General features: G+C 47.1%; 1 protein-coding gene across 16 annotated transcripts in view; it reads left to right on the top strand.

Annotated features, from left to right (window-relative positions):
• The window catches only part of NRXN2 (neurexin 2), a 955,311-nt gene that overhangs the window by 445,533 nt on the left and 483,713 nt on the right, over positions 1-26,065 (top strand). For all 16 annotated transcript variants that reach the window (XM_075326071.1, XM_075326065.1, XM_075326063.1 and 13 more), the window contains one exon: positions 25,824-26,014. In XM_075326071.1, coding sequence (XP_075182186.1) covers positions 25,824-26,014 — 191 coding nt within the window. The remainder of the gene's footprint in view (positions 1-25,823; positions 26,015-26,065) is intronic.

Here is a 26,065-nt window from a genome sequence, read left to right as displayed (position 1 = left end):
GCAAACAGGATGTTTTGATTTGCATCAAGCACATTCCAAATCCACAAGCATTTACTCTCCCCAGGATGACACAGGGGTAGTAAATTCCTTCTGGATCCATGACTTGTTCATTTTGATGAACGTCAGTCTGTCCACATTGTCACTGGACAGACGCGTGCGCTTATCTGTCAGCACACACCCAGCAGCACTGAATACACGTTCAGAGACAACGCTGGCAGCTGGACACGACAAAATCTCCAAGGCGTAAGTTGCGAGCTCTGGCCATTTTTGTAGGTTTGAAGCCCAAAAGGAGCAAGGCTCCAGTTGCACAGTCATGGCATCGATGTTCATTTGGAGATACTCCTGTATCATCCTCTCCAGCCGTTGACTATGTGTCAGACTTGTTGTCTCTGGTGGCCTTGCAAAAGAGGGTCTAAAAAAATTATGAAAAGATTCCATAAAATTGCTGTTACCGGCACCAGAAAAGGTCCTACTGGTACGGGTAGACTGTTGAAGATGACGAGACCGTCCCATGTTTGTCAAGTTACAACTGGGAGATTCACTCCCTGCACCTGCACGGTTGTTTGGTGGAAAAGCCGAGCTAAGATCTAGTAACAGCTTCTGCTGATACTCCTGCATACGTGCGTCCCTTTCTATGGCTGGAATTATGTCACAAAATTTGGACTTGTACCGGGGATCTAATAGTGTGGCAATCCAGTAGTCATCATCACTTCTAATTTTGACAATACGACTGTCATGTTGGAGGTAGTGCAACAAAAAGGCACTCATGTGTCTTGCGCAGCCATGCGGACCAAGTCCATGCTGTGTTTGTGGCATAGAGGTGCTACCCGTTCTTTCTTCCTCTGACATCTGACCCCAACCTCTTTCAACTGAAATTTGACCAAGGTCTCCCTCATCCGCTGAGTCTTCCATGTCCATGGACAGTTCGTCCTCCATTTCTTCATGTTCTCCTGCACCTTGCTCAACATTTCGCCTGCTACTATGCGCCCTTGTCGATCCCTGTCCCCCATGGTCCCATGCCTGCTGCGTTGGTGATGATGAACGTCTGGACCTTGGTGATGTTGTTGTCCCTTGCGCATATGAATCCTCCTGTAGTTCCTCCCCTTCATGTTGTCCCACCCCCTGACTCCGAATAGTGTTTAGCGTGTGCTCCAGCATGTAAATGACTGGAATCGTCATGCTGATAATGGCATTGTCAGCGCTAAACATATTCGTCGCCATGTCGAAACTGTGCAGAAGGGTGCATAGGTCCTTGATCTGAGACCACTCCATCAGGGTGATCTGCCCCACCTCTGCATCTCGTTGGCCCAGGCTATACGTCATGACGTATTGCACCAGGGCTCTGCGGTGCTGCCACAGTCGCTGTAACATGTGGAGAGTTGAATTCCAGCGTGTCGCCACATCGCATTTCAGGCGATGAACCGGCAGGCCGAAAGACTTCTGGAGCGATGCAAGTCGCTCTGCTGCGGCGCTTGAACGGCGGAAGTGAGCTGACAGTTTTCGTGCCCTGTTCAGAAGGCCATCTAGGCCGGGATAGTGTGTTAAAAATTGCTGCACGACAAGGTTCAACACGTGAGCCATACAAGGTACGTGTGTCACCTTGCCCAGGCGAAGTGCCGCACCCAGGTTTGCAGCATTGTCGCACACGGCCTTACCAGGCTGCAGTTTGAGTGGAGACAACCATTTATTAAACTCGGACCGCAAAGCTGACCACAACTCCTCAGCTGTGTGACTCTTATTACCAAGACATGTCAAGCTAAAGACCGCCTGATGCCGTTGCGCTCTGCTGCCAGCATAGTAATGAGGGGTGCGTGATTCCTTCTGCGCAGTGAGAACGCTGGTGGCCTGACCAGGCAGGCTTGGGGCGGAGGTGGAGGACCCAGATGAGGTGGAGGATGCAGAAGCAGTGGCGGAACTTGGACAGACAGAGGATTGACACACAAGTCGTGGGGACGGCAAGACTTGTGCAGCAGACCCTTCACCATCTATCACCATAGTTACCCAGTGCCCAGTCAGCGACATGTAACGTCCCTGTCCATGCTTACTGGTCCAAGTATCGGTGGTGAAATGCACCCGTTCACACACAGAGTTTCTCAAGGAAGCGGTGATGTTGTGTGCGACATGCTGGTGTAGCGCGGGCACACCTTTCTTAGAGAAGTAGTGGCGACTAGGCATCTGGTACTGGGGCACAGCGACAGACATAAGGTCTCTAAAATCCTGTGTGTCCACTAGGCGGAAAGGCAGCATTTCGGTAGCCAACAGCTTACAGAGGGATAGAGTCAACCTCTTAGCTTTGTCATGGGTCGGAGGAAGTGGCCTTTTATTTGACCACATCTGAGGGACAGAGATCTGGCTGCTGTGTGTAGACGGTGTTGAGTAGGGTGTCCCTGGAAAAATGCAGGTTTGTGAGGAAAGTGCAGGCGGAGACATGATGTTGCCTTCATCCAACGTTGGTGCTATCGATGTCTGAGAGAGCTGTACACACTCACTTGTTTCCCCTTCCAAACCAACTGACGACCTTACAAGCAAACTGCCTGTTGCGGTTACAGTGGTGGAAGTTTTGCGTGGAAAAACAGGTGTGGCAGCTGTCCCCACAGTCCTAGAAGATGAAGAGCGCGCGGATGCAGTGGAAGGGGCGGGCGGTGGATGGTTCGCTCCGCTAGGCCGCATTGCAGCACGGTGAGCTTCCCACCGGGACTTATGATATTTATTCATGTGACGATTCATGGAAGAAGTTGTCAAACTGCTGAGCTTTTGACCTCTACTAAGAGAATCATGACAAATGTTACATATCACATGAGTTGGGCGATCTTTTTCGATGTGAAAAAAGGACCAGGCTAGGCAAGGCTTAGAGGCCATGCGACCTGTTGATCCACCCCGAATAATGCTCATAGGCAGAGTGGTGGCTGAGGATGCAGTTGTAGACGTGCTACCAGTGCTCCGACTCTGTCCAGGAAGGCGCAAGGTAACTTCGTCGTCGGTTGCATCCTCCTCCACCGCCTCTGTTGACCTCCTCGAGTGCCTGACTGGGGGTTGACAGTAGGTGGGATCTAGAACGTCATCATCAATTGTTGTGTTTGCACTCCCCTCCCCCTCAGACCGAGCCTCTTCTTGCCCTGACGGAATATTTAAGTTGTCATCCCAATCGGGTATCTGCGTCTCATCTTCATCAGTATGTTCCTCATTGTCTATAACCACAGGTGTTACAGTTTGTGACAAAGGGTCAACATTATGCTCAGAAACTTGGTCCTCACGGCCTGAATCTGAGTCACAAAGGTTCTGGGCATCACTGCAGACCATTTCCTGTTCTGTACTCACTGTAGCTTGGGAGCAGACCTCTGATTCCCAGGCTATAGTGTGACTGAACAGCTCTGCAGACTCAGCCATCTCAGTTCCACCATACTGTGCAGGGCTGATGGAGACTTCAGAGCTGGGAGAAATCAAGTGTGATTGGGATGACAACTCAGAGGACTGGTGTTTTTTGGATGCGGTACTTGAAGTGGCTGAGAGGGCACTTGTTGGACCACTTGAGATCCATTCAAGCATTTTCCTTTTTTGCCCATCATCTACCTTTCTTCCTGTTGTTCGTGTCCGTAAAAAAGGGAGCACATCGGATTGTCCACGGTAAGTAGTAGACATCTTACTTTTGCTGGTAGATGGTCTATCTTCAGCAGATGATAATGGAGCTTTGCCACCTTCCCCACGGACAAAACCTTTTTTGCCTTTTCCACCACGCCTCTTCCCCTTTCCACCAGCATCTGTCATTTTGCCACTCATGTTGATTGCGACAAGATTGTGGACTGAAAATGTGGTAGTAAAAATTGAGAGGTGGTGAAGATTGCAGTGGTGGTCTAGCTTTATTAACAGCAGAATAATAAAGAATAAATATCCCTGACAATGCAACTTAGTTATAATTAGTTGGAGTGTGCAACGCAGGCAGACGTGCTGCAAATGTCTTTGCACTAGTGGGACTATAGCAAAGTCCAATAGCCACGTATAGGATGCCACTAGGTACACTGAGTGTTTGCTAGTATAATGGCTTGGTTAGAATGAGTTGTAGTGTGCAACGCAGGCAGACGCGCTCTGCAAATGTCTTTGCACTAGTGGGACTATAGCAAAGTCCAATAGCCACGTATAGGATGCCACTAGGTACACTGAGTGTTTGCTAGTATAATGGCTTGGTTAGAATGAGTTGTAGTGTGCAACGCAGGCAGACGCGCTCTGCAAATGTCTTTGCACTAGTGGGACTATAGCAAAGTCCAATAGCCACGTATAGGATGCCACTAGGTACACTGAGTGTTTGCTAGTATAATGGCTTGGTTAGAATGAGTTGTAGTGTGCAACGCAGGCAGACGCGCTCTGCAAATGTCTTTGCACTAGTGGGACTATAGCAAAGTCCAATAGCCACGTATAGGATGCCACTAGGTACACTGAGTGTTTGCTAGTATAATGGCTTGGTTAGAATGAGTTGTAGTGTGCAACGCAGGCAGACGCGCTCTGCAAATGTCTTTGCACTAGTGGGACTATAGCAAAGTCCAATAGCCACGTATAGGATGCCACTAGGTACACTGAGTGTTTGCTAGTATAATGGCTTGGTTAGAATGAGTTGTAGTGTGCAACGCAGGCAGACGCGCTCTGCAAATGTCTTTGCACTAGTGGGACTATAGCAAAGTCCAATAGCCACGTATAGGATGCCACTAGGTACACTGAGTGTTTGCTAGTATAATGGCTTGGTTAGAATGAGTTGTAGTGTGCAACGCAGGCAGACGCGCTCTGCAAATGTCTTTGCACTAGTGGGACTATAGCAAAGTCCAATAGCCACGTATAGGATGCCACTAGGTACACTGAGTGTTTGCTAGTATAATGGCTTGGTTAGAATGAGTTGTAGTGTGCAACGCAGGCAGACGCGCTCTGCAAATGTCTTTGCACTAGTGGGACTATAGCAAAGTCCAATAGCCACGTATAGGATGCCACTAGGTACACTGAGTGTTTGCTAGTATAATGGCTTGGTTAGAATGAGTTGTAGTGTGCAACGCAGGCAGACGCGCTCTGCAAATGTCTTTGCACTAGTGGGACTATAGCAAAGTCCAATAGCCACGTATAGGATGCCACTAGGTACACTGAGTGTTTGCTAGTATAATGGCTTGGTTAGAATGAGTTGTAGTGTGCAACGCAGGCAGACGCGCTCTGCAAATGTCTTTGCACTAGTGGGACTATAGCAAAGTCCAATAGCCACGTATAGGATGCCACTAGGTACACTGAGTGTTTGCTAGTATAATGGCTTGGTTAGAATGAGTTGTAGTGTGCAACGCAGGCAGACGCGCTCTGCAAATGTCTTTGCACTAGTGGGACTATAGCAAAGTCCAATAGCCACGTATAGGATGCCACTAGGTACACTGAGTGTTTGCTAGTATAATGGCTTGGTTAGAATGAGTTGTAGTGTGCAACGCAGGCAGACGCGCTCTGCAAATGTCTTTGCACTAGTGGGACTATAGCAAAGTCCAATAGCCACGTATAGGATGCCACTAGGTACACTGAGTGTTTGCTAGTATAATGGCTTGGTTAGAATGAGTTGTAGTGTGCAACGCAGGCAGACGCGCTCTGCAAATGTCTTTGCACTAGTGGGACTATAGCAAAGTCCAATAGCCACGTATAGGATGCCACTAGGTACACTGAGTGTTTGCTAGTATAATGGCTTGGTTAGAATGAGTTGTAGTGTGCAACGCAGGCAGACGCGCTCTGCAAATGTCTTTGCACTAGTGGGACTATAGCAAAGTCCAATAGCCACGTATAGGATGCCACTAGGTACACTGAGTGTTTGCTAGTATAATGGCTTGGTTAGAATGAGTTGTAGTGTGCAACGCAGGCAGACGCGCTCTGCAAATGTCTTTGCACTAGTGGGACTATAGCAAAGTCCAATAGCCACGTATAGGATGCCACTAGGTACACTGAGTGTTTGCTAGTATAATGGCTTGGTTAGAATGAGTTGTAGTGTGCAACGCAGGCAGACGCGCTCTGCAAATGTCTTTGCACTAGTGGGACTATAGCAAAGTCCAATAGCCACGTATAGGATGCCACTAGGTACACTGAGTGTTTGCTAGTATAATGGCTTGGTTAGAATGAGTTGTAGTGTGCAACGCAGGCAGACGCGCTCTGCAAATGTCTTTGCACTAGTGGGACTATAGCAAAGTCCAATAGCCACGTATAGGATGCCACTAGGTACACTGAGTGTTTGCTAGTATAATGGCTTGGTTAGAATGAGTTGTAGTGTGCAACGCAGGCAGACGCGCTCTGCAAATGTCTTTGCACTAGTGGGACTATAGCAAAGTCCAATAGCCACGTATAGGATGCCACTAGGTACACTGAGTGTTTGCTAGTATAATGGCTTGGTTAGAATGAGTTGTAGTGTGCAATGCAGGCAGACGCGCTCTGCAAATGTCTTTGCACTAGTGGGACTATAGCAAAGTCCAATAGCCACGTATAGGATGCCACTAGGTACACTGAGTGTTTGCTAGTATAATGGCTTAGTTATCAGTTGGAGTGTGCAGAGGACAAGAGGGTACAGTGGCAGGATTGTGGTGCTCTGGGTAGAGGAATGGAAGCCTGCCTTTCTATTCCCTCCTAATGGTGAAATGCAGGGAGGAAATCCCTGACCTGGGCTACACAGACGCTGTTGCTGTTTGCAGGACCTGTCACCTATGGCTCTCTGACCCTGCCGGTTGGAGCCCTTAAAAGGACTGCTATAAAGTGCTCTCCCTAAGCTGTCTAACGCTGTGTATGCAGCGCATACAGCTGTATCGGCTATAGGACTCAGGAAGACGGAGCTGCGACAGTGATGTCTGACACCAAAGACGCAGAAGGCAGATAATGGCGTCCGTGAAGAAAATGTCCGGTTTTATAATGCAGGGACATGTGACATGCAGATCCTATCACACATGCCGTTGCTTCTCTGGCTCAAAGTCCACTTAGCTGTGTGTGTGTCTGGGATTGGCTGACATGCTGGCCCGCCCCACAAGACGCGCGCGCTTAGGGAAGGAAGACAAGAAAAAAAAAAAAAAAAAATGGCGATCGCCATTATAGAAACAGCAGTGATCTGAAGGCGCTGTTCACGCACACTATACACTGAAATGTGATAATAGTTTGATTCACAGAGTGACTTACACTATTACAGCAGAAACCAAGCTATGATTTAGCTGTTTTTTGGCTGCTAGAACCGTTCTCGAACGTTTCTAGAACTACCGAGCTTTTGCAAAAAGCTCGAGTTCTAGTTCGATCTAGAACATGCCCCAAAATCACTCGAGCCGCGAACTGGAGAACCACGAACCACGAACCGCGCTCAACTCTACTAATAACACACTGACTATTAAGGAATATGACAATAGGTTGTGATTTGTAGTATATAGGAAGAATCTGTATAACTAAGCATATGCTAAATTGTTGCAAGTCAAAGAGTTAGGTATGAGATAGCCAAGATGATTATCTATACGGTGACGGTTGTGTCAACCTCAAAGCTGTAGTGTAAAGTCTGTCCTTGACCATCGACTCAGGATGGCTGTCACGGACAGACTAGGAATAGCCACCAAGTCGGCAGGATCTCAGGAACCCTGAAATCCATTAACCCCTGTACAGGGATTTGGCATTACACAAGGTCCAGAAGATCACTGCCTATGGAAGTCTGCAATCCAGGAAAGAGTGGTCATCAGGCAGGGTCCAAACCAGGAGGCACAAAAAGGGACAAAATCGGCAAGCAGGAGCATAGTCAGGAAATCAGGCAGAGGTAAAAAATGGAGATGGCAGCGAGGTACAAAAACAGCGGGCAGGAGGGTAGTCAGAGAGAAGACAGGGGTAAACATGGGGATCAATAGTCAGAGCAAAACAGAGCAGGAACCAGACTCTTGCAGGGAAACAAAATTATATTTGGCAAGGACCAACAGACAAGAGGAGGAATAAGAAGGGTGTGGTGTCTTCCCATTAGCTGTAGCTGAACTGTGGTAACTGCAGCTGGGAGGCACACACCAACTACAGTCAGCCAATTGTGCTGCTGGTCCCAGGGAAACCCAACCTACTAGATGAACGGAGCTTGCGCCCACCAGAGTCACTGACACTGACTCCTCTTCTATGACCAGCACTGTCCATGGTGGAAATATGACGGCGCCTGGTGACCGAAGCAGCAGTCGCAGAAGCGGACTCTGGTGAGGACATGACATGTAGTAGATAGAGAGATATGGAGCCTGAAAGTCAAAAGTTCAAAACATTGTTATCCTTTTGCTTGTCACTGTACATATGTGTGTATGTATTTTAAGAGATGCACCTCCTTAATACTAGATTCAGTTGACCACCCTATACCAGGTAGTGAACAGTAGATATTATCTGGAATAAAACAAACATATATACACCTTTACTGTATATATACTCTGATGCTGTTTCTCATCTTCCTCTCAGAGAAATGTGCACAAGACAATTAATTACACAGTTTGGAAAACAAGAAATTACTGCCCTTCAGGAATCTAATGCTTCACTTGGATTTAATAGAGATTGACTTTTTGAGCATTGAGATTATCAATACATTCAAGCAGGGAGATTATTCGCCAATTTTCAGATGTGTGCGGTGGTCATGGAAACTCTTATTAGAACCTGGAATTCAGATGACCGCCGTAACCCGGTTAATCTCTATATATGAAAAATGTGTAAATGTAGAAACAGTTAACACATGATAAAAAGAAAAATGTAAAAACTAGTGCAATGAAGAATACTGAGGTCTGCAGGCACAATAAATGTGTCATAATGGGTTTGTACTTGGGAAATTAATTAAGGGTTTTATACAATGGGCATTTATGTATTAATATGAGAATACATTTCCAGATACAAAAGATTTTATCTCTTCTCCCAATAGCTGAATCTTTGTCCTGCCCACGTTAAACAGCTAAGACAGTCCCAACTGATAACATTAATGGAATATTCCACATTATAACGTGAAGCCATTTATAAAATAGATTTTGTTAAATAGAGTCTCTGAGACAGAATAGAGTACATACTAAGCTTGTAGCCTGGCCGGTGATATTTTCCTAATAATAATCGCACTTTTGGTGCTTTGGTTGCTGCCTCCATTCTACAGAAACTGAATATTAATCAAATATACTAATTGGGATGCTTGGTGCACACTAAAGGGGGCTTTACACTCTACGACATCACTAATGCGAACTCGTTGGGGGTCACGGAATTGGTGACGCACATCCGGCCGCATTAGCGATGCCGTTGCATGTGACACCGATGAGCGATTTTGCATCGTTGCAAAAACGTGCAAAATCGCTCATCGGTGACATGGGGGTCCATTCTCAAAAATAGTTACTGCAGCAGTAATGAGGTTGTTCCTCGTTCCTGCGGCAGCATACATCGCTCCGTGTGACACCGCAGGAACGAGGAAGCTCTCCTTACCTGCCTCCCGGCCGCTATGCGGAAGGAAGGGGGTGGGCGGGATGTTACGTCCCGCTCAGCTCCGCCCCTCCGCTGCTATTGGGCAGCCGCTCAGTGACGTCGCTGTGGCGCCGCACGGACCGCCCCCTTAGAAAGGAGGCGGTTTGCTGGTCACAGCGACATCGCCGGGCAGGTAAGTATGTGTGACGGGTCTGGGTGATGTTGTGCGGCACGGGCAGCGTTTTGCCCGTGTGGCGCAACAGATGGGGGCGGGTACCCACACTAGCGATATCGGGACCGATATCGCAGTGTGTAAAGCCCACTTTAGTGTTGCCAAGAGGCTCGGTGCACCCTGTGGCCAAGAGGTGTAACCTAAGGGGCACTTTGCACACTACGACATCGCAAGCCAGTGCTTGCGATGCCGAGCGCGATAGTCCCCACCCCCGTCGCAGCTGCGATATCTTGGTGATAGCTGCCGTAGCGAACATTATCTCTACGGCAGCTTCAAACGCACTCACCTGCCCTGCGACGTCGCTCTGGCCGGCGAACCGCCTCCTTATTAAGGGGGCGGGTCGTGCGGAGTCATAGCGACGTCACACGGCAGGCGGCCAATAGAAGCGGAGGGGCAGAGATGAGCGGGACGTAAACATCCCGCCCACCTCCGTCCTTCCGCATAGCCGGCGTGAAATGCAGGACGCAGGTAAGGTGATGTTCCTCGCTCCTGCAGCTTCACACACAGCGATGTGTGCTGCCGCAGGAGCGAGGAACAACATCGTAACATCGGTCCTTTCGAAATTATGGAAATGACCGACGCTACACCGATGATACGATTTGGACGTTTTTGCGCTCCTTAATCGTATCAAAAAGGATTTACACACTACAATATCGACTGCGACGCCGGATGTGCCCCTTAGTGTTGCCAGGAGGCTCAGTGCACCCTAAGTGTGCCAGGAGGTTCGGTGCACTCTTAGTGTGGCCAGGAGGGCCGGTGCACCCTAAGTGCGGTTGACTCGCCCGCCCCAGGGCCTTAGGTGACTCGGTGTCGGGCCGGACTAGTCCGGGGTAGTCAGCGGTGGCGGGGCTCGACTCCGTGACCCTGGCGGAGTCAATTAAAAATATGGCTGATGTATGGGGATAGTAATAATAAAGTTTATAATATGTTCGTGACGCCACCTGTGGTAATTTGCAGCTATGGAGCCGCAGCTGCTGGAAGGGACCTCCGGGGCTGATGTTATGGCAGCTGAGGTGTTTCTTGCTCTCCACAGGTAGAGCGGGTACCCCGGGGCAACCTTTGGTGCTTGGTAAAGTCTATGGTGTTTGTTTATGAGGTGCAGGATAAAGCAGACGACACAGGGCTTGCAGTTCAGATCTTTACTCACTGTTCAGTCTCGGTGCTGCAGCTAACCGGTTACCCATGGAGTGCCAGGATCCACTGTCAGGGACCTCCGCCGATCCCGGATAGTTCAAGGGTCAGTACCGGTGCACCCCTCAATGTGTCCTCCCTGGCTGTCTCTCTAGCACAAAAGCTGCATTTGGCTGTTCTGTGCCTCCACCACAGGACCTGTCCAAGGGTAGCTGACCTAAGTCTTCTATTGCTTCCCTTTGCCGGTGATCTGTGGCAGGTTGTGGCCTCGGGTGCTTGAAGCAATCTCCCGGCCGTCGGTTTCACTAAGAGTAATGTCTTTCTTCTCTCAGTCTAGGGACCGTCCCTGGATTGCAGCCAGATTCCTCCACCCAGTATTCTAGTGGAACAAGTCCACGGGGCCTTCGCACACCCGTGGGACTCTGGAATCCCTTCAATCTGTGTCACCTGGGCCTAGCAAGACCCCAGGATCTTCACCAGGAACCCCTCCTTCCTTCTGACAGACCGCTGTCCTCTCCTGACAGCCCACTTCCTCACTCCTCGACTCTCCCTGACAGACTGCCTTGAACTTGAACTAACTGGCTCCTCTCTCTACTTCCTGACTCCTCCCACACCCTTCCCTGCGAGGCTCCACCCCCTCAGGGCCAGTGAATGGGACTTAAGGACCCATAACCAGGTATACTGGTTGCTACTCTCAGCATTAATGGAGTGCCTGCCTTAAACCCTGACCCGGTGTGTGACCTACCAATTGGTGTGTGCAGGTTTTGTCTGTGAACTGGTAGTTGACCCCATTTTTACCCGGGATGGGATACCACACCTCTGGTTGAGGTGCAGTACCTCTGTGGCGACGGAAGCCTCACGGGCGCCACACGGTCAAGAGGCTCAGTGCACCCTAAGTGGGGCCAAGAGGCTCAGTGCACCCTAAGCGTGGCCAAGAATCTTGGTGTAAGCTAACTGTGGCCAGGAGGCTCGGTTCTCCCTTAGTGTGGCCAGGAGGCTTGGTGCACCCTAAATATGGCAAGGAGGCTCGGTGTACCCTTAGTGTGGCCAGGAGGGTCGGTGCACCCTAAGTGCGGTCAAGAGGCTCAGTCCACCCTAAGCGTGGCCAAGAATCTTGGTGTAAGCTAACTATGGCCAGGAGGCTCGGTACCCCCTTAGTGTGGCCAGGAGGGTTGGTGAACCCTAAGTGTATCCAAGAGGCTCGGTACCCCCTTAGTGTGGCCAGGAGGTTTGGTGCACCCTAAGTGTATCCAAGAGGCTCGGTGCACCCTAAGTGTGGCCAAAAGGCTCGTTCCGCCCATTTGTTTTGCATGTTGCATGCCCCGCCTACCTCAATGGTGATTGAAAGTGCTAGCTTGTTTGGAGTGAGCACTGTCTGCAGAGAAAGCTCAGACAACCCACCAGTGACAGTGGCAGGGGCATAGATAATCAATAGGTGGTATGGTGTCACCTCAATAAATCCAACCATTCCAAGAACCACACAAGACAGACTTGACTCTTAATACTTGAAAAAAATCAAACTCTGTGTTTTGTCTTAAACAGTCTTCACTGTTTTGACTTCACAGAAATCTTAACATTATCTTTCTTTTACTTAAATTTACATTATTGTTATTTTTCTTTCAGTTGTTCTTAAAATAAAAAACAAACAAACAATTTTCAAAAATAAATAAAACAAGTAGCACTCGCCCTTACCGATCCTCCACAGCTCCCATTCTGATATTTACCAGGTCCCTATTATCAGTCTCTATTTCCATCTTCCATCATAATGCCCCATAATTAGCTGGAAATGCCCACACATCAAATTACTGACCATGCAGTGATTGGCTTAAGGATACATTTTCTATTTCCGATGTGTTTAAATACTCATTCCTTCCTTTCTTTGAATGATATTTTGATATTTATATTATATATATTTATATATTTTGATAATGATATTTATGATATTTTCAGTTCCTTCAAGCCAAGGTTGCAAGCAGGCGGCTTGTACTCCTCTATGATATTGTTGCTGAACTTCTACGTGAGTCATATAATAAGTAGCTCATGCTTTTCCTCTGTGTGTCCCCCTTGTGTCTTCTATAGTCATGTAGTGGAGTTTACGTAGCGCTCATCCCACCCATTCCCTATTTAGGGCCCAGCACTAAGGATATCTAGGGTCAGGTATCCGGCTCGGCGCATAGGTGCAGAACCTATCTAGGGTGGTGAGGGACCCCAGGGAGCAACAGTGGGTTTGTTCAGGGGTCAACCTCTTCCCTCTCCCTAGACACAGGGTTTCCCTTCCCTTTCGCCGTGTGCTTGGTACGTCCCCGCACCTAGCGCCGTAACAATAAGTTTATCTTTTTATTATGCGTAGAAGTCAATAACTGAGCATAAAATGAAGTTAACACTAGAAGTCCCAGGAATTTCGAGCTCCATGGGCTTTCAATTGTAGAAATGTCAAATGACCCCTCTCTGGGACTTCTAGTGTTAAAGGGTACATATTCTAATGTGTTCTAGGAGCTGGAAGGTGCCGCTAATCGGTGGAACTCTGGATCCTTAGACCCCCGACAATCTACAGCTCTGAAGTGTGAAACTCTTGTATGTACAGGCTCAGTGGTGACTCTATGGATCCGTACACCGCTCTTTGCAGAGTTTCTCTGCTTCAAAGCGGTGTTTTGATCAATGTGTAGGACTCTCAGGACCCGGACCCGAGTGATCAGCGGCACTTTACAGACTCTGTAGCATCACAAAACTATTTACAAGAAAACTAAAGTTTCCCTTCTTGCACGAATAGTGTGCAGGATTGTCTATAATTGAGACCACGAGGCTCCCTGATGGGGAAAAGGAAATAAATTGGAGGCGATACATTATCTCCATTTCACTCACATGTCCCTTTGGTATCACATTGGTATTTCCAGCGGTCTAAATATAGATAAATAAGGGATGGAAATGGATATAATGCGAGCACGTAAGAAAATAAAACGCTCAATTTTCGGGTGTACAGTGCAGCAGTCGCGTAAAGAGCTAACAAATTGGCGTAGACAAGGTGTAAAACAGCTTTCATATCATAGGAAAATCACACAGCGAGGAACAAGGACGCTGCGGTTTTGTTCTTTTTTCCCATGGATTCATTATAAACGTTCTTTGTAAAAAGGCGACATTAAAATATGACGCAATTCATATTCCTCTTCTATAGCTGACTATATAGCACCGTTGTGCCATTTATAATATAATTCTATAATATGGTTATTGTACTACTATATTGTCTTGAGTACACTTTAGAAGTGCTCCTGGCCTGAGCAATATCGATAGCGCTTCCTTTTATTTGGCGATCTGTGTGTGACGCCCTGGCAAAACCAGGTAGTCACACAAGAGGCATCCACATAACACCATCCCTCACATGGTTACATACAACCCTAGCCACCCCCCTCAGGGGAAGATTGACACACCAGTGGTTGGGACCAGGCGGTTAGGAAATGCCCACCTAGGGGTCTAGACAGCCCGGGGCGGGAAAACCAATAGATTAAGTCTAGACTTCAACTTGAGAGGAGTGTGGGCTGGAGCTAGGTGTAGCTCCAGCGGAGGTGAAGCTCAAGTTGACAGGTGCCAGGGTCAGAGCTCTGGTACCTTGGCTAGGTGGCAGATGGTGGTCTCCGTCAGCAGGCGACGGGAAGACAGCAGCCAGAGATCCGAGGTGGACCGGGACAGGGTTGGAGCTCGCCGGTACCAGACACTGGAGAACCAACCCAGAAACCGTGTACAGAGGGGGTACTTGGCCCTGAAGCCAGGACCGGAACCAACGGCCTAGCTAATTAACCAATTGAGGGCAGGATTTTAGGTCATGTCCCAACCAAAGTCCCAAAAGCAGACAACCACCCACAGAGAGGGATAGGGCAACCGCCAGGGCCCGATAGATCCCACGGGTCAGCGTCACTGGGCACGGCTCCTCAGGTACACAACAAGCCGGGAGCGGACTCCCGAATTCCATACTGGGAAGTCCAACACAAGCAAACACAGTGCAGAGGGAAAAGACGGCGACCACCAGCCCGGGTGGGGGACCAGAGTACAACCGGCCGTGGCGGCCGGCCACCAGCACCTTGGTTTACCAAAAGACTCGTGTGATTTATTCAACTGTGAGTGACCAAACATCCCCTGGTACGTCCGGGTGTGCAGGCCCCTCCCATCGCCATCCCCTGCACAGAGCCACTGGGCCCCGGGGCAACCATCCCTACCCACGGAGGGGTTAACATCCAGCTGCCATCTCCCCCGGGGTGTCCCACAACAGCAACGGTGGTGCCATCTTTCACCACACACCATGGGTGGCGTCACGAATTGAATACGGCCAAGCCCGTACAACTACGTCCCCCTTTTAATTTGGCATGTCCGCGTGATCCCCGGGTCCGGAGGATCCCTTGAGCCACACAGCGGGTCCGGATCCGAGCTGCTTAGCTGCTACAGGTGTGGGGGCGGTACATGTGCATGGTTTTGTAAAGTGCAGGAGAGGGGCAGTCGTGGGCAAGGGTTGTAGTCCTCAATGTACCCAGCATAGTACAGACGTGGAGGATGGAGTGGTGTATGGAGTGGGTGTGGAGGTGGTAGCTGCATGAAGCTGCTCATCTGGATCCTCATCCGGCTTCTCTGAATCTCGTTGACTCTCACCGGCATCACATGCCACCCTAACAGTAACGAGTCAACCACTGGTTGGAACCATAACGACTTTACTGAACATTCGTTTAGCACACAGCTTCTACTTCTTAAAGGCAGTCTTTAAATCAAGATCTCTTATAGGTATTTCTTTCTTTACATAGAATCATAGAATGGTAGAGTTGGAAGGGACCACAAGGGCCATCGGGTCCTTTACGGGACTCAGCTCTTTAGTTACGACCACCAAAGAGCGATTTATCCTTTCCTTCCTGACCCAATCACTGAGTCTGACGGCTCGGCTCTTTAGCAATGAGAGGACTCCTTCTGGTGGTACTCCCACTGTGCTAGTGACCCCACAAGTAATCTGTCTGTACTACTTACAGCTGCCATCCTACGAAAGGGACGCTCTCCTACTTTCCTCCTCCTTACTGGAATTATGCTCTGTAGCTGAGGGGGCTCACACTTCACTTCACTCTCCTTGACTCTTTTTTTCTTCTATCTTCTCTCTCTCTATGCCAGACACCTCCACACCACCCAACTCCACTCTGCTACATCTGACCCTGCAGGGCCTTTTTTTCCCTTGTCATTACTCCCTCTCTGCCATTTCCTGCTAAATCTGACCGCAGGTCCTTTTTTCCCTCGTCACTACTCCCTCTCTGCCGTTTCCTGCTAAATCTGACCGCAGGTCCTTATTTCCCTTGTCACTACTCCCTCTCTGCCGTTTCCTGCTAAATCTGACCCTGCAGGTCCTTTTTTCCCTTGTTACTACTCCCTTTCTTCCTTTTCCTATATCTCTTCTATGCTGGGGACTTACCTCCCCCTTTTAACCTATGCCATCCTGTCACTCCCTCTGCATTCCCTTACATTGAGGGACCAGGGACCCAGTGACATCTGGTGGTGGCTGGCAAAATTACACACAGAAAACACATAGCAATACATTACATTACTATCATATTTCACTAAATTACACCAATTTATCATAACTTCACTTGTACTATAACATTCATCCGGGGCAGCAGGGCACTGGACACCCTCTTACATTTTCATACTATGTGGATTCTGGAAATTATGGAAAATGGAACATAGATCAAATGTGTAGTGAACATCTACTTTTGAAAATAAGTTTATATTCACAAATAACTTGCAAATTTACTAGACTGATAAATGGTCGCTGTCATTTCAACAAACTTTGCATAAATCAATTGTACATGAGAGTATACGGAGCTTTGTAATATATTGTATCAGAGAAATATGCTTCTTTCTCCACTTATGAGCCACTTCCTCTTGACTCCTGAGTTCATCCTCTGCTCTATAGAGTAGCTAAAATCCAACTTGATCAAAATAAGGTCCCCTTCACATGTGCGCACAGAAAACGCAAATTCCGTTTTGTCCATTCGTGGGATCATGCTTGTGTATGTATGTGCTGTCCGAGTGTACGAGTGTGCTGTCCATGTGACATCCGTGCAACATGTACCGGAAAAAAAGCTTGCCACTGAAATCAATGAATTTTATTTGTTAAAGATGTGCAAAGATAGATGATAGATTGATTTTACAGCTATTAATCAAATAAATAAATAAAAGCAAAAAATGGCTTAGGTTTCCCCCAATTTTTGATAACCAGCAAAGGTAAAGCAAACAGCTGGGGGCTGGTATTATCCGACTGGGAAGGTCCATGGTTATTGGCTCCTTCCCAACCGAAAAATAGCAGCCCACAGCTACCCCAGAAACAGAGCATCATAGCATCATGAGATGCTCCAATTCTGTCGCTAAACCTGGCTCTTCCCAATTGCCCTGGTGCGGTGGCACTCCGAGCAATGGTAATTGGGGTTGAGGTCAGCTGTGTCATGTCAGCTGGTATCAAGCCCAGGGGTTAGTAATGGAGAGGCGTCTATAAGACACCCCCATTATTAACCCAGTAAGTAAAAAGCAAAAAACACACACAAAAAGAGTTTATTTGAAAACACACTCCCCGCCTTTTCCATGGTTAACCAATTCATTAAAAAAAAAAAACATGCAGGTCCGACGTAATCCAGGGAATCCAATGTGCTCCACAAATGGAAACCTGAAAATCATAAAAAGAGAAAAAAAAAGAGACTGTCGCTCATTCATCAATTTATTAGAAATCAAAGTTCCCATTTCCGGCATAGTCCAGAGGTTCCCATGACATTCCTCGATTTTGTTGATCAAAGACTATGGAGCCTCAAAATGAGGCCTCAGAATGAAGCTCTATAGGCTTTGAGCAACAGCCAATCCTGGCTCATGTTGTGGTCCGTGAGACCCGGCGACTGTGATAACTGATAAGCGGTGACCGCTTATCAGAGTCGCCGGGTCTCACGGACCACAACATGATCCTGGTGTCACCACTCATCACAGGCACCAGGTTTCACCGAATGCCTGGATTGTGTTGGGTTTTTGTTTTAATAAATTGGAGAACCACGGAAAGGGTCCACCCCAATTACTATTACCCCGGTTACCACTGCACTTGGAAAATTGGGAAAAGCTGAGGCAAAGCACCAGAATTGGGGCATTTAATGTGATGTTCCACTTCTGGGGCAGTTGCAGTCTGCTATTTTTAGGCTGGAAAGTGACCAATAGCCATGGACCTTCCCGGCCTGATAATTCCAGCCCCCAGCTGTCTGCTTTAACTTGACTTTCATCTTTACACATCTTTAACCCACGAAAAACTTTAATTTGTTGAATGCATTTGTTTCTGGTCCATGTCACACGGATGTCACACGGATGCCATTAGTATGCCAAACGTGTTTTTCATGGACCCATAGACTTCTATTGGCACTTTTCATCCTTGCTGACTGTAAAATACTGACATGTCTCTATGTGGATCACACAGACACACGGGTGATTTACACATACACAAAGTTGGTGTGAAAACAGGAAGGTGTAAAACTCAACAGAGATTTTAATTAGTATGCATGTGAAACGAAAGCTCATAAACTAAAAATCACCTGATCCTTAAAGAGTTGGTAAAACATTGCAAATCTGTGGCAACTCATAAAACAATGCATGCAACAAGCATCATCTCGAAAATAAGCTTTTTCTTGACACGCCCCCAGTGCACTTCCAGCCTCATTTGCATACTGCTTTGAATGCAAGATAACTCATGACTGGCACATCACATCTCCACTCCAAAAATTTTATCTTCTATTGGAGGCAAGAGCCTATATATCACGGGTATGTCACGTGTGACAGTCAGTCATGTGGTTTCTGGCCATAGAAGGTCACAGTGTTTGGCTGTACAGAATGCTCCCTGACTTTCCATTGTTCTGCTGTCCTGACTTTCCATTGTTTTGCTGTCAGTATTCATTGGTATAGATAGCTTTCCTGTTGGATTCATCTCTCCCCAGCAGGAACTCGACTTCCATCCAGCTATTGCTTGTTAGTATTCCCTTTGTGCTTAAATACCCCTTCCTTGCTTTGGACTGGTGCTGGTGATATTTTCAGTTCCTTCAAGTAGAGGTTGCAAGCAGGTGGCTTGTACTCCTCTGTGGTATCATTGCTGAACTCCTACCTGAGTCATCTAATGATACGTACCTCTTGCTTTTCCCCCTGTGTGACCCCCTTGTGTCTTCCTTTAGCATTTAGTGGGGTTGATGACGAGCTCATTCTACCCGTTCTATATTTAGGGTCCAGCAGTAGGGATACTAGGGTCAGGTATCCAGCTCGGCTCATAGATGCGTAACCTATCTAGGGTGGTGAGAGACCCTAGGAACCAGGAGAAGATTTGGTCAGGGGGTCACCCTCTTCCCTCTCCCTAGACGCAGGGTTTCCCATCCTGTTCGCCATGAGCTTGGTACTTCCCCGTTCCTAGCGTGACAATCACTTTATCTTTTTATTATGCATAAAAATCAATAAATGAGCAGAAAATGTAACTAAAGGGTGCGTATCATTTATAAAAAAAAAGTAAATTGGGATACCTAGGGTCAGGTATCTGGCTTTGCGAATAGATGTGGAACCTATCTAGAGTAGTGAGGGACCCAGGGACCAGCAGTAGGGACACCTAGGGTCAGGTATCCAGCTTGGCGAATAGATGCGGAACCTATCTAGAGTAGTGAGGGACACTAGGGACCAGCAGTAGGGACACCTAGGGTCAGGTATCCGGCTTGGAGAATAGATGTGGAACCAATCTAGAGTAGTGAGGGACACTAGGGACCAGCAGTAGGGACACCTAGGGTCAGGTATCCGGCTTGGAGAATAGATGTGGAACCAATCTAGAGTAGTGAGGGACACTAGGGACCAGCAGTAGGGATACCTAGGGTCAGGTATCCGGCTTGGAGAATAGATGTGGAACCTATCTAGGGTAGTGAGGGACCCAGGGACCAGCAGTAGGGATACCTAGGGTCAGGTATGCGGCTTGGCGAATAGATGTGGAACCTATCTAGAGTAGTGAGGGACACTAGGGACCAGCAGTAGGGATACCTAGGGTCAGGTATTCGGCTCGGAGAATAGATGCGGAACCTTTCTAGGGTAGTGAGGGACCCAGGGACCAGCAGTAGGGATACCTAGGGTCAGGTATCCGGCTCGGCGAATAGATGTGGAACCTATCTAGAGTAGTGAAGGACACTAGGGACCAGTAGTAGGGATACCTAGGGTCAGGTATTCGGCTCGGAGAATAGATGCGGAACCTTTCTAGGGTAGTGAGGGACCCAGGGACCAGCAGTAGGGATACCTAGGGTCAGGTATCCGGCTCGGCGAATAGATGTGGAACCTATCTAGAGTAGTGAGGGACACTAGGGACCAGTAGTAGGGATACCTAGGGTCAGGTATTCGGCTCGGAGAATAGATGCGGAACCTTTCTAGGGTAGTGAGGGACACTAGGGACCAGCAGTAGGGATACCTAGGGTCAGGTATCCAGCTTGGCGAATAGATGTGGAACCTATCTAGAGTAGTGAGGGACCCAGGGACCAGCAGTAGGGATACCTAGGGTCAGGTATCCGGCTCGGCGAATAGATGCGGAACCTATCTAGAGTAGTGAGGGACACTAGGGACCAGCAGTTGGGAGTTCTAGGGTCAGGTATCCGGCTCGGCGCATAGGTGCAGAACCTATCTAGGGTGGTGAGGGACCCCAGGGACCAGTGGTAGGTTCGGTCAGGTGTCACCATCTCCCCTTTCACTAGACACAGAGTTTCCCTTCCCTTTCGCCGTACGCTTAGTACTTCCCCGTACCTAGTGTGACACTATAATGCCATACTACTGCTTCCTTATCTACCGACAGATCCTTATAGAGTGACCCATAGTTCGGATTCATTGACACCGAGTCACAATTTTTGCACCTTTCGAGCCAGATGTTAGCTGACAATCAGCCTTAAATCCCCAGAAATATATTTATAAATATCCGTGAACCTCCATGTATAAATATAGGATCGGGGCTATTTTATATCTCGAAATTTCAATGCTTGAATTCTAGAAAGTGCCTAATGTATAAAACAATATAATGACACAGAACAAAATCCATCTCCGCCATAGTGTGCAATGGATGATTAACGCAGCGGTGACTCAGGCAGGTTCCTTCAGTGTAACAGAGGTAAGCATGGGAAGCGTGAAATCCATGAATAAAGCGATGGTTCCAGCACTGATAGACGCCAGAAGATTACCACATTTGCTTTTATAGCGGATCCATGGCGGCACCGACAGCGCAGCTTATGTTCCGGATGAGCCATGACTAAGAATAAAACACAGATCTAAACACTTGAGGATTTGCAATGAAAGTTACGTAATAATCCACAAATGCAATATTCATCCGGTCTGGGGTTATGGGGGGTTCCTTTTCTCCGTTCACTCCCCATATACAAAAAGTGCTTTTACGTATTGATCCAGACCACATTTTGGATGACTTTAACTCGCACCGTCACTTGCACACATCCCGCAACGTTCGCGTATTCCCGGCGGGAATTGGGAGCCCACGGAGCATGTGCAATCCTAAAACAAAACGCTGGCTGCATTATACAGCACGCGCAGCCTCTCACTCCCCCACTTAGTAATTAGAACCGTCTATTTCTGTATAATTTAAAAGCATTTTCCTGTTTTGCTCCTTTCAGCCGCGCTTTTAGGTCCCTGCAAATTGCAGCTTTGCATACGGAAAGTAGGCTGACGCCGAGATACGTCGGAGCTCTATTATCGCCAGCTTCCAGGAGCGCCGCTAACTGACATCAGTATCCTGTTCCCCTCCCCCCCCCCAACACTCATACATGTAATAGAATGTGACATGTTTATCGCATGTCACTAGTAATAAACGTTTATTGCGCCCTTGCAAAATACATATTAACCAGAGCAACACAATAACACATTGTATCCGGAATCACGTCTCCGGAATTCTGATACATTCCATTTCTTTTAGCTGTTATCCACAAAAAGGAGGAAAAAGTAGAAAAAAAATATTTATTTTCATGGAAAAAGAATATGTTCTTCATAGTGTGCAATGGGAATTCACAACAACTACAATTCCAATATTAATTTGGTTTATCCCTGGTTTTCAATTTACAGTAGATCCTTCATTTATCCGATCCATTACACCTCTCTATGGTCCGTACCCTTGTAATAAGATTTAATATGGGTTAATTCTGATGGATTTTACGGAGAATATATTCGGCTGAGATATTTATAACTAAGCACTGATATTTTTTAATGATTGTTTAACAAATAGTATCCATTAAGAATTGTCTACCATTTTGCTGTTACAAAGCCTGCGCAACTCCTTCACCTAGCTGATTGTTCTGCTGTCATTAGAATAAATCTTATTTATTTTTACTCCCTTGTATAGCGAGACAAATTTCACAGTATTATACAATCATCATCATCACTGTTTTGTCACAATGGAGCACACAAATTGAATTTCCTATCCGTTCTGGACCCCAGAGCTGCAAAGCAACGGGATTAACCACTGAGTCACCATGCTTGTAGTTTGTTATAATTGTTTTGCCTCAGCTGGTAAAGTCAATCTTCTAAGCTCATAGTCTGGCTGGGCACATGGCTATGGGCATCGATGCAGTGGGCAGGTGAGGCATATGAGAAACAGGTAGTAGAAGCACTGTAGGCGGCAGGCAGACAGGAGATCGAAAAGCAGGTAGCAGAGGTAATGGAGGCAGCAGGCAGACCAGGGACTGGGATGCAGGTTATTCGAAGCACTTGATGTCGCCTTCACACAGGATACCAGGAAGCAAGTAGTAGAGGCACTGGAGGCCGCAGGCAGATAGAAGCCTGGGAAGCAGGAAGCAGAGGTCCTGGAGCCTGCAAGCAGACAGGAGGCGGGGAAGCAGATAGTAGAGGTTTTGATAGCCACAGGAAGCAGGTAACAGAGGTACTGAAAGCTGGAAGCAGACAGGAGATCGGGAAACAGTTAGTAGAGGATGGTGACTGCGGGCAGACAGGACACTGGGAGGCAGGTAGCAGAGGTAATTGAGGCAGCAGGAGACAGGAGATCAGAAAGCAGGTAGCAGAGGTAATTGAGGCAGCAGGAGACAGGAGATCAGGAAGCAGGTAGCGGAGGTACTGGAAGCTGGAGGCAGACAGGAGAGTGGGACACAGCAGAGGATGGTGACTGCTGGCAGACAGGACACTGGGAAGCAGGTAGCAGAGGTAATTGAGGCAGCAGGAGACAGGAGATCAGGAAGCAGGTAGCGGAGGTACTGGAAGCTGGAGGCAGACAGGAGAGTGGGACACAGCAGAGGATGGTGACTGCTGGCAGACAGGACACTGGGAAGCAGGTAGCAGAGGTAATTGAGGCAGCAGGAGACAGGAGATCAGGAAGCAGGTAGCAGAGGTACTGGAAGCTGGAGGCAGACAGGAGAGTGGGACACAGCAGAGGATGGTGACTGCGGGCAGACAGGACACTGGGAAGCAGGTAGCAGAGGTAATGGAGGCAGCAGGAGACAGGAGATCTGGAAGCAGGTAGCGGAGGTACTGGAAGCTGGAGGCAGACAGGAGAGCGGGACACAGCAGAGGATGGTGACTGCGGGCAGACAGGACACTGGGAAGCAGGTAGCAGAGGTAATTGAGGCAGCAGGAGACAGGAGATCAGGAAGCAGGTAGCAGAGGTAATGGAGGCAGCAGGAGGCCAGGAGGTCAGTAGCACAGGTACTGGAGGCTGCAAGCAGACAGGTGACTAGGAAACTGATAGAAAAGGTAAATAAAATGTTATGCATCTGAGTGTAAAGGTTTTAAAAAACACATTTACCAGTGACAGAAATGTCGGGGGGACTCTATCGAGGATAGTGGGAAAATCGCGCCAGACAAATGACACAAAATACAACCAAGAACATCTGCTCCGCATTGGATGAAGAAGAAAGTCTAAGATTATGCATCAAGACAGAACGAGATAAAAGAGAGAATTCTGTCTAAGTGGCAAAACCATAATGGAAAGTGGGCCAAGTGCTGGGATCGGCTGGTTGATGGGCAGTACAGAGGCATGTGGGTACAGACAGGTGAGGGTTTAGTACATATTATTTTATCTCAGGCTTATATGGGGTAGTTTGTGATTTTTTTCACTTCCAGTATAGTTAGTGTAAACACCAGATTTCACAAAACAAGCTATGCGTGGCATTAAATAGGTCTTGGACCTGATGAGACTGGTATACTTACTTTGAAAATACATTTCAGAGTGGCTGTAAAATCCTTTTTTTTTTATTTTATTTCTTGTCAGATATTAAAATGTGCATTGTCTCCAGCTCTACGTGGACTCATAAAATGCTCAAGTTAACATCAGAATTATAAGGCCTGTCTGATATGGATTTTCAAAGCAAGTACACTGACTTCATCAGGTCTAAGTTAACTATTTAATAATAATGTGTGCGTTTTCATTGTAACATGCCTTCTTTAATCCGGGATAAAGGAATGCAATTACTGACAGTAAAGAGTCTCCGCACCTTGTTTAAACTCCTGTTAACATTAGGATTATAGGGCTTTTCTAATATGGATTTTCAAAGTAAGTACGCTGGTCTCATCAGGTCTAAGGTAACTATTTAATAGTGTGTGCAGTTTCCACTGTAAGAAGCCTACTTTAATCTAGGATAAAGGATTGCAATTATTGATGGTAAATAGTCTTCGCACCGGCCTTTCTAATATGGATTTTCAAAGTAAGTACACTGGCCTCATCAGGACTAAGATAACTATTTAATAATGTGCGCAGTTTGCATTGTAACAAGCCTTGTTTAATCCGGGATAAAGGATATCAATTACTGACAGTAAAGAGTCTCCGCACCTTGTTTAAACTCCCGTTAAAATCAGGATTATAGGGCCTTTTTAATATGGATTTTCAAAGTAAGTACACTGGCCTCATCAGGTCTAAGATAACTAGTTAAAAGTGTGTGCCGATTGCATTGTAACATGCCTACTTTAATCCCGGATAAAGGATGGCAATTACTGACAGTATAGAGTCTCCGCACCTTTTTTAAACTCCCATTAACATTAGGATTATAGGGCCTTTTTAATATGGATTTTCAAAGTAAGTACACTGGCCTCATCAGGACTAAGATAGCTATTTAATCATGTGTGCATTTTCATTGTAGCAAGCCTTCTTTAATCCGAGATAAAGGATTGCAATTACTGACAGTAAGAGTCTCCGCACCTTGTTTAAACTCCCGTTAATATCAGGATACAGGGCCTTTCTAATATGGATTTTCAAAGTAAGTACACTGGTCTCATCAGGTCTAAGGTAACTATTTAATAATGTGTGCGTTTTCATTGTAAAGAGCCTACTTTAATCCCGGATAAAGGATGGCAATTACTGACAGTAAAGAGTGTCCGCATCTTGTTTAAACTCCCGTTAATATCAGGATATAGGGCCTTTTTAATATGGATTTTCAAAGTAAGTACACAGGCCTCATCAGGTCTAAGATAACTATAATGTGTGTGTTTTCATTGTAACAAGCCTTCTTTAATCCGGGATAAAGAATTGCAATTACTGACAGTAAAGAGTCTCCGCACCTTGTTTAAACTCCCGTTAATATCAGGATTATAGGGCCTTTTTAATATGGATTTTCAAAGTAAGTACACTGGCCTCATCAGGTCTATTATAACTATTTAATAATGTGTGCAGTTTGCATTGTAACAAGCCTACTTGACAGTCAGAGTCTCCGCACCTTGTTTAAGCTCCCGTTATGTAACAGGAAGTGTTGGCAGATCAATTTTCTTTATATTTTTATAACCTCGTATAATTTGCTCATATGACCAAGGCTTTCTCCTCTCACTGCCGATGTGAGAAATCAGATGAGAAATGTGTAAATTCATCTTTATCCGCTATAGTTCCAGAGATATTAGTAAACCGTCTGGAGATCAGGAATGTCAAGGGAACTGCACATCCCATTTTGTTTGAAGTGAAATATGTAACATTGAAGCACCATTTATGTATTTGTGTAAAAACATTTACCGTTACGCCGCAGACTGAACCGTGTGCCTATTTATTTGACTCCTCTAGGTATATCCATTACGTCTTCGACCTTGGGAATGGCCCATCATTGATGAAAGGCAATTCGGAGCGACCGTTGAATGATAACCAATGGCACAGCGTCGCCGTCTCGAGAGATCCAGGAAACGCTCACACGCTAAGGATTGATGGAAGGACGGTCACGCAGCACTCTACGGGGGCCAGCAATCTAGATCTAAAGGGTGAGAACGCGCAGAGACACTGATCAATGCCGCCGAAACCGAGTCACCAAA

Source organism: Anomaloglossus baeobatrachus, chromosome 10 (assembly GCF_048569485.1).
Source record: "Anomaloglossus baeobatrachus isolate aAnoBae1 chromosome 10, aAnoBae1.hap1, whole genome shotgun sequence".
NCBI classification, from domain to species: domain Eukaryota; kingdom Metazoa; phylum Chordata; class Amphibia; order Anura; family Aromobatidae; genus Anomaloglossus; species Anomaloglossus baeobatrachus.
The sequence above is the reverse complement of the archived record's forward strand: the minus strand, read 5'-3'. Positions and strand labels throughout refer to the sequence as shown.